General features: G+C 40.1%; 1 protein-coding gene across 1 annotated transcript; it reads right to left on the reverse strand.

The window, feature by feature from the left end:
- Positions 1-1,925: 1,925 nt before the first annotated feature.
- Positions 1,926-8,503, reverse strand: gata6 (GATA binding protein 6). The gene is made up of 7 exons (XM_087811094.1): positions 8,452-8,503; positions 6,255-7,089; positions 5,206-5,378; positions 4,311-4,436; positions 4,145-4,232; positions 3,977-4,077; positions 1,926-3,082 (listed from the first exon to the last, which is right to left on the reverse strand). The coding sequence occupies exons 2-7, from the start codon at positions 7,036-7,038 to the stop codon at positions 2,927-2,929; spliced, it is 1,428 nt and encodes a 475-aa protein (XP_087667220.1). The 5' UTR covers positions 7,039-7,089; positions 8,452-8,503; the 3' UTR covers positions 1,926-2,926.
- Positions 8,504-9,854: the final 1,351 nt, after the last annotated feature.

The following is a 9,854-nucleotide window of genomic DNA, read 5'->3' on the forward strand; positions in this document are numbered from 1 at the left end:
TTAGCTGGATGCCAATAATGCTAATTTAGCTAGCCACTAAGAACAGTAGAGCTGTGTCTCAAATCGCATACTAGCGTACTCAAAGTATTTTTAGTGCATAAGTGCGTCTCAGTTCTTAGTATGTAAATGTAGTTAGTGCTCCATACACACTAAATTGTCACTAAAACGCCCACAAAACTGAGTACGGATCGATGGACACTTTCTACACTAAACAGCTCCATCTTAGTGACATTTTAAACGGAAGTTACGTCATATATATATATATATATATATAGCTTCTAATATTTTCCATTTAAATTGAATTTAAAAGACTATAAATTAAAATAATAGAATTTAGAAAAATATTTTTGAACTATCGAAATGAAAAAATACAAACTACATGTAAAAAATATAATTTGTTTAGAAAATATTCAACTTTTATCATCTATGTATGAATTAAAAAAAACATATCAATATATGAATTATTTTATAAAATTCCATAACGTGATGAATCTGAGATGAAACCGTTCAAATAAGATTCACTTCCATATGAAGTCGACGCAGAAAGTTCCCAAAACATTATTGTTGTCGAAGTGAAACGTTGGAACCGAGTCTGAAAGTGAGGAAACCAGAAGGGCTGAGTCAGAGATCTCATCTCTTCCGGCGGCTCAGGGATCAGCAGGCGTCTCTCGGGGGGGCGCCTCGGGTCGCACCGGGCGCCTCGGGTCGCACCGGCCGCCCTCTGTTGACTCGAGCAGGACTTTCCACCCGGAGCGTCTCCTCACACCTCCTGGGTTCATCATCACGAGGGAGGATCCATGTTTGGATTCCACTCCCCGGGCTTCGAACCAGCAACCCTCCATAAATCCAGCAGCCCATAAATATGAGTCCATCATGGTGAACAAATCCCGCCGCAGTAACTCTGATGACGGCGAGACACGAGCTACAAGGGTTCTAATGATCCGAGGCCGGACTCGCCCGCACATTCCTCGCCGCTGCGTCACTAAATCACCGGCGACGGACGAGTCGACGCATAAATCCTCGGAGAACGTTTCATGTCGGCAGCAGTAAACATGGAGACAGGTACTTGGAGTCGCTGGTTCAAGAGGACACGGAGAAGTTCTGCTCATGAAGGGATCAAGACGTGAATGAAGACCAAACAACCCGTCGTCACGCGGGTCGTAAATCCGTCGGTCGAGGCAGGGGGGCGCTAGAGAGCGCTAGCCAGTCGAGCTAGCGCCTTCAACTCCGGCGTCCAGAAGAAACTATTGAGGGTTTTTTAACTTTTTAACGAGGCGGACTAGCATTAGCATGTAGCGATAAAAGAACCCGAGGCGACAGATGTTCAGCTGAACGTCTTGTGTTTGTCAAGTTTACAGTCGTTTGTTTTTAAAGACGCGATAATCTGTTCAACACGTCTGTGCAAACACGCTCGACTCCGCCCCTTTCTGAGCCCGGTCCGTTAGCTTGACGACGCGGCGCATTAGACGAGAATATTAGCATTTCAAGCTAATAGACATGTCAATCACAGACATCAAATGCTGTTTTAGCCAGATGGTGTCAGAAGTAGGATGATTGTCAAAATGTTAGCGTGTATACAATGGTTAGCATATAATGCTACAACAGACGCTAACTTTGGAAAATTGTCAAATTCTTGCACAAAAACAAAACATTTTAAGGCAAAATTACTACTTTTTAAAAAACAGTGTAAGCAAGTAAGTCATTTGTACAATCAAAACAATACTCACTAAAATATACTATATATACTTTAAAGTGTAGCAGTTGGCGAACTATTAAAAAATGAGTTATTAAATTATTAAATTAATCAGTTATTAATTATTAAACTTTTAAACAAATTCAAATTGACTGACATTTGCATCACCTGGTCGCACACTTGTACACAAAGAGAATGTGTTTTATTCATTCATTGATTTCATGGGGAAAAATCATAAACAGAAACAATAGTGAATTCTATTTTTTTTTTTTTTTTTTTATGTGCTAGCTAGCATGTAGCTGCTAAGCTAATATAGCATTTATTGCCTCAGGAAAAAGATACAAAATCCAAAAGAAATTTGCAAACTTCAACCTCAAAATGTTAATTTATTAACAACTTTATCTTCTTTTCTTGTTTGTTTTTCCTGTAATTCATCATATTTGATCCACCTTTTGCAGAAAACAGGAAGAATATTTTGTCATTTATGTCACCAAATCAATTTATTGGACTGGATTTAAATAAAAATATTTTTTTTAAATGTTTCAGAGAAAAACGACAAAAGTTAAAACAATGCAAAAACATTATAGTTGAAAAAATAAATAAGTCCAGGAATATGAAAAGTTGATCCAGAAATGTCGGAGATTTTCAGTCAGAATCCAGTTTGTGCTTCTTTAACTTCTTTGTCAACATGTTTTCAGTTCAACACACGGAGAAAAGTACCACAATATCCAGCGTGAAGACGGAAGGATGCGATTGGTTAAGAACACTCGATGTCGTCGTCATGGATACCCTGTTTAAACCATAATAGTTCAGTCACATAAGAGCTGTGAGCGTCGGTTCGACACTTCGTTCTAGAAACACTTAGAAAGAATTAAAAAAGCTTCTACTCTATACTTCGTTACAATCATCGTCTGGTTTTTAAACTTGAATTTATAAATATTTATCTTTAGCTTTGATTGATAAACGTCGTGATTCCAGTTGTGGGAGAAGTTGTCCTGAAGACTCGTGAAGCACTTGAATCCGATCTTATTTACACGAAGGCTCGATCGGACCGGAGTCCGTCGGCGGAGAGACGGCGGGAGCGCGGCGGGTCCGGCCTCCTGTCCAGGAGCTCCTCTTCGCCCGAACTTAAATCCATATTTTGCCGATGTTGCGGCGAGCGAAGGTCGTCCTGGTTCCATCAAACTTTTCTCCCAAATACTTCCGTGAAGCAGCACAAGAGTCCGTCCGGGTTCAGGCCAGAGCCATCGCGCACCAGGGCTCGCCTCTCACCACGTCCGCCGACTGGGACATTCCCACGCTGGAGTACAAGCTGTCCTGACCCGGGAACTTCCCCACCGGGTCCGAGCCGGGTCCGTCGCCAGAGCTGGACATCACGGAGGAACTCACCTGCAACACATCGTCATGACAACCGTCAGCAACATCGCCATGACAACCAGGGAGCAATAGTGTCATACATCGCCATAACAACCAGTGAGCAACACCGTCACACATCGCCATGACAACCCGTGAGCAACACCGTCACACATTGTCATGACAACCCGTGAGCAACACCGTCACACATTGTCATGACAACCCGTGAGCAACACCGTCACACATTGTCATGACAACCCGTGAGCAACACCGTCACACATCGTCATGACAACCAGTGAGCAACACCGTTACACATCGTCATGACAACCAGTGAGCAACACCGTCACACATCGTCATGACAACCAGTGAGCAACACCGTTACACATCGTCATGACAACCAGTGAGCAACACTGTCACACATCGTTTGTTCAGCCGAAAAAATGATGAATCCATGAGGACTAGTCAAGTTTTACCAAAATTAAACTTTTGTTTAACAACTATTTCTAGATCATCATGAAACCGTTGGGAGACAAAACTTCTAAAAACATATTCTATGAAACCTCACTTAATTTAAATATATAAAGTTTACACCACATTCTATTTAAATTCTTCACTAATTTCCAAATTGAATTTTCCCGAGGGATTCATTTATATCTAATGCCAACTATTGTTATTTTTTAAGATCATAATAATACTTATAATAATACAATAATATAATAACACTTATAATAACACAATAATATATAATAACACTTATAATAACACAATAATATATAATAACACTTATAATAATACATATATAATAACACTCATAATAACACCATATATAACAACACTCATAATAACACAATAATATATAATAACACTCATAATAACACAATCATATATAACAACACTCATAATAACACAATAATATATAACAACACTCACCCCGGGCACCTGGGCGGAGGGCGAGCTGGTCTTGGAACAGTCCTCAGAGTTGGATGAAGACGTGGAGGTTGGAGTCATGGAGACAGAGCTGTTGTTGTTTCCTGGAATCATTGAAGAACTTCAATAAAAGTGTCAACAATCATATATTCTTCAGGTCACTGAACTCACCGGACGATCCTTTGCTTTTATTCTGAGTCTTGGGTTTTCTCTTGCGGGTCTGGATCCCTTCTTTCTTCATGGCCAGAGGTCGAGGGACCTGGAGAGGCTCGTGTTAGTCACTGATCATCAGGATCCAGGATCGATCATCGAGGATCGATCAGGCTGATCAACTCACCCCGTGCAGCTTCGTGTAGAGTCCGCAGGCGTTACACACCGGCTCGCCCTCGGCGTTCCTCCGCCAGAGTGTGGTGGTGCTGGTCTGACAGTTGGCGCAGGACAGGCCGATCCTCCTGGACGTGGACTGAAGACAGACGTCAAAAGTTACAAACCTTTAAATGATCTACAATTTATAATAACTTTAAGATTAAAAAGAAATACAACTGTGTTACAAACTTCACTTTTAAGTGATAAACAACAGAGATAGTTTGTTATTTTATAACTACGACATGTCGTAAATGTTTTTTTAATGGCGCAGTGATGCGTTCAATAAATCTTACAATATTATTGTAAATCTCCGTGTACGTACTTAACATTTATTTTACTAATCATTAATCTTTATACTTAAATTTAAAATAAAATTAAACGATTTGCATCCTCGTTGTTATTATTTTTAAACGCAACATTGGAAATTAAAAGTTAACGTTTATTCGTCTACGGCAGTTTTAAACGCAACACATTTGCGACAGACGACGGCAAAGTCACCGAAACATGAGGTAAAAGTTAAATTTAATTTTCTTATTTTAAAGTTTGACAATGACGTGGTTTATATGTGGAAATAAAAATAAAGTGTTTAGTTGTGATATTTATCAAGCAGCGAACAGATGTGAGGCCTCGGATATGATTTAACATTGTTCGCGTTTGAGTCGATAATATAAATTATATTTTAAACAAAATGTGTTTCATGAGAATCAAATAATATATTTTACGGTATTTTATTCCGTTTTTTAAATTCATATCAAGTAAAGCGACTGTATTTTCAAACGTTCAGATATGAAATAACCTTCATTAAATGCCGTGAACGTGTTTTATTTATTAATTTAACTCGTGTTTTAAACGTGTTTCAAACTCACGGTTCTCTTCTGCGGTTTGATCAGAGGTCGACTCAAGCCGTTCATCTTGCTGTAAAGGCCGCACGCGTTACACAGAAAGTGTCCGGTTCCGTCGCGTCTCCACAGCGGCGTCGAGATGGATCCGCAGTTCACGCACTCGCGGCTCTCGCCCATGTCGTCCAGAATATCTGCGACTGAGGAGAAAAACACGTTTAATGTGTATCTTAGCATCACTGTCAGTAGATCTGTTACAATAATACTGAATATAAACACGCGATCAAGAATAAAACATCGTTTCTGTCTTAAAATGATACTTTAATCTCACGTAAAATCGTTTTTTTGCGTAAAACTTTATTCCTTTAATGAATCTTAAACATTTACAACATTTGTTTTAAATAGAATTACACCAACATGTGCAAAGACATTTATCTTAAATAATGCATCATGTTTTCACTGTTTTTATATTTTAAATGTACATTTATTTTAATCTAAGTACGTTTATTCTGATCTAGTTTACACTATTCATTTTTTAATAACTTTCTTTATGAAGTCTATTAATGTATTTTAGTTTTTTTTTTAAGCTGTTTAAAATAATGATTCATGGACCTGTGACCCGGAGCTGGACCGGTCACGGGTCCAGTCCAGGGCAGCAGAAAACAAACATCCATTTTGTTCAATAGATTTTTTCTTCATGTCGAAACTTCTTCTGACCTGTTTTTTTTTTAACGACTCAGTGACCCCTGAGTTAGTATTTGATCGAGAGCTCTGTGTTCGACTGCTTTTGTCTGGATCATGAAGGGTTTGAATTAAAGTAAAGTTAATATAACAATAATAAATGAATAATAAATAATGTAATTGTTAATCGTGTGATGGAAGAAACACACGAAGAGAAACAGTTGAAGGTTGTCGTGAAGTAACTAAGAAATATTTAATATTATTATTTAAATGTTGTTAAATGTCTTAATATTTACTTTTAACTTATTAATAATTTGACGTTATTTTCAAGTCGATTCATTTTCCTGCTGCAGTTTCAGATCCTGAAACAGGTCTTAGATCAGTGGGTGTCTCACCTCCGTTGGGACCCCGGATCAGGGGGGCCCCTCGGCTCTGCAGGGTGTGCAGCATGGTGTTCTCGAAAGCGCCGCCGGTCCAGGGCGAGGACAGCTGCGAGAGCTGCGGGGCCACGTAGGGCGAGTAGGGGCTCGGGTAAGGTCCGGTCAGGGGTCGGGTCAGACCGTACTGGTCCCGGCTCAGAGAGTTGCCGTAGTTCAGGTCCCGGCCGGACACGTTGTTCAGGGGCGGGCTGGGGGGGTAGTGGAAGCGGCTGGAGGTGTGGGGGCTCCCGGCGCCGTACGAGGGGCTCTCGGGGGCCGCGCTGGCCTGGGACCAGACCGAGTGACCCGGATGAGCCGGCTGCCCGGAGTAGGACAGCGAGGGGATCATGGAGCCCACCCGGGTGCTGGGCACGTAGACCGGGGAGTTGGTGTTGGAGTGCAGGTAGCCCCCGGGCGAGGACTCGTACCCGGTCTGGCCCTGGGCGGCGGCGATGGCCAGGGTCTGGTACATGTCTGCCGGGTCCACCAGGAGGCCCGTCTTGCAGCCGCCCGTCAGGACCAGCTTGCCGCCCTGGTCCAGGTCCGTGAAGAGGGGCAGGTCCTCGGCCGGGGTCAGCGGGTTGTGTCCGAAGGGCACATAGGAGTGTAGGGCCCGGGCGTGCAGCGGGTCGTGCAGCTCGTCCGGCGTGTGGCCGTCGCTGCGCCGACCCTCTCCGCTCAGGTAGTGGTCAGCCGGCGAACCTGGGCTGCTGGACACTTCGCGCTTGACCATGGACCAGCCGTTATCGCCCACGTCCATCCAGGACTCTTTCCATACACCGGGGGGGTCACGAAAAATCTCAGGGGGTCCCTGAACACAACGTCAGAGGTCAGAGGTCAGAAGAGAAAACAACAAAACTTTTTTCATTGAATCATCACGTTTTATTAACGAGTAAATACTTATATTTGACGAATTAATGCAAGAAAGTTCCATTAAATGTAACGAAAATAATGAATGAAAACAAAATAAATGTCAAATTAAACGTGTGAATAATAATAATAATAAATGAACACAAAATAAAGTTTTCCTCACAGAAATATACATTTAAAAAACACGGAAAACATGCGACATTAAACGAAAGATAATCCGAAATCAAACGGAACATTAAAAACTAGTAAAAAATAATGTTTGTATATTTGATTTATTTATGGGGCTCGTGACGTCAAATAAAAGCCGCGTCATCACTTCAATCCACATATTAATCATAAGATCGAATAAATACGTTTTTACAACTCATCACTTTTTATTGATTTATTCATTATGTTAAAATAGTCAAAGTTTAAAATACAAATAAATGAATTTACTTTTCAATTCAACCCGCGCGCGCGCGTGCGTGCGTTTCTGTTTTCTGTTGCCAAAAATTCAAGAATTTAAACTAAATGAAAATAGAAAATGAATCAAAATGTTCGTTGAGAAACTTTCTTGTTTCGATGTGTCGTCGTTTGACCTTCAAACGAGTTTAATTTAGTTTTTATTAAAAAGGTCGTGGAGATAAAAATTAAAATCTTCTAATATATTTTTTAAAAATGCGTCAAAAATGAATCTTGAGAAAAAAAGATGATTCAAATCTGTGTCTTAAAATGATTATAACATTAAACGAATCACGTGTTAAAAGTTAAAATCTTAAATACATGAAATACTTTAAGTTATTATAATATTTGTTTAAACCTCGTTCAATAAAGAGAATATATTTAAAGAATATATTTCTGATTAAATCAATGATTTGAAAACGAAACTGTCAAATGAATCCGCGCGTGATGATGTCACGATCATCTGTCACTTTATGAAGTTTAAATACTTTTATATTTGACTTCAAACCTCATGTTTCTATCATCGCATCAACTTTCACTCGCATTTCCTCCCAAACATCTCCTAAAGTTTCGTCGTTTCCACGATGAGGATTCCTGAGAATAATAATCCGCGAGAGAAACTGTGGATCCTTCCGCGTCAGCTCGTCTCACACACACACACACACACACACACACACACATACACACAACCTTCAATCACACACTCGATAGGAAACGAAATATGTCTCCCAGAGACAGAGATAAGTGTTTGATAAGAAGATAAGAGTCACAGACGCGCCGATCAAAGAAATAATCCCTGGATCTGCGACGCGTTCCTGCGCCAGATGCGGGTCCAGCGGGTCAGGAGGGTCTCGGGTGTTACCTGCTAGTTCGCTGCCATCAGCTGCTCGGCTCTGCTCGTCTCTGCTGCTCCTCCGGAGGTAAAGTGCGCGTCGAGCGGCGGATCCGCGGCTTTAGAGAGGAGGTGCTGCGGCGGAGGCGCGGCGACCAATCAGGAGCCGCGAGAGCAGCGTGGACGCGATGGGGGTGCGAGCCTGTGACCTCCTCCTGTGACCTCCTCCTGTGACCTCCTCCCATCACTGCTTCATGCTCTCCACCCGCAGCTCCTGATGTTCACGATATATCATTTATTTTATTTACTTTTATTCACTTTATTCACTTCAGGCCCGAAGCCTTGATTTCTTCAAAACACGCGCGAGACAAACGATCGTTTTTAACTCGATTTAAAATATATTTTTTTGAAGTTTGTGTTTTATTCGTTAATATTTCGTCGAGAAGAATCATCGTAGGTCGAGTTTGTGACTTTAAATCGTTATTTTTGTAGAACTTCAGCGACATTTCCCGCGTTAATAAAGTAAAAAAAATGTAATTTCGCGTCTAAAGAAAAAAATACTTTAAAAAAATGTTCGATATTTTAACTAGAAATCGAAGCAAATTAAGAGAAAAATAATATTTTCAGATAAAATCCGAAACAAAACATGCAAGAAAAATGGTATCGAAACATTCAAATGAATAATATTCGTAGATAAAATAAAGTTTTGTTCATTTATAACGAATATATGTAAAGTAAATAAACGCGGTTCATGTGAATCTCGTTATAAAACACGTTCGAACAGAAGAAAAAACGGTGAAAACGTGTAAAAACGAGAATAAACTGAAACATATATTTATATATTTAACAAGAGTTTGATTCAAGAACGAATATCTGACAAAAACAACTGAAGATTTTTAAGAAAATGATTATTTTTTAACCATAAATATTCAAATTATTACGTTTTTATTTAAACAATGTTTCAAACTAATATGTTTAACAAAGTAAAGGATAAAATAAATTATTCATTATAATAAAATGACACAATTTTCAAACATGTTGTTGAATATTTTTATTTGTTTGGATCTATTTTAATGAGAGTTAATTTCTTATGTGTATTTGAAATGTTCATTATTTCCTTTAAATAAATGTTTATTTTATAAGTGTGTTGTGTGTGTTTGTGTGTTTGTTCTCATTACTTCCAGGGAGACGTCACACACACACATTTACACTCGCCAGTGTGTGTTGTTGTTGTGTCTCCTTTGATCATGTGAGTCATCAGGACTGTGTGTTGATTGGTCGAGGCTCCGACTGATCAATAAGTTAATTGGTTTATTCAAGTCAGACTCGCGGCTTTGAAGCGTTGATTGAGTCGCAGTCGACGTGATCAACGTGTCGAGGCGTCAATTGGATCATCGTCGAGTCTGAGCGACGCCCACAGGTCACATGACCTT

The sequence above is a fragment of the Callionymus lyra genome, chromosome 16 (assembly GCF_982586985.1).
Source record: "Callionymus lyra chromosome 16, fCalLyr1.hap1.1, whole genome shotgun sequence".
NCBI lineage: Eukaryota > Metazoa > Chordata > Actinopteri > Syngnathiformes > Callionymidae > Callionymus > Callionymus lyra.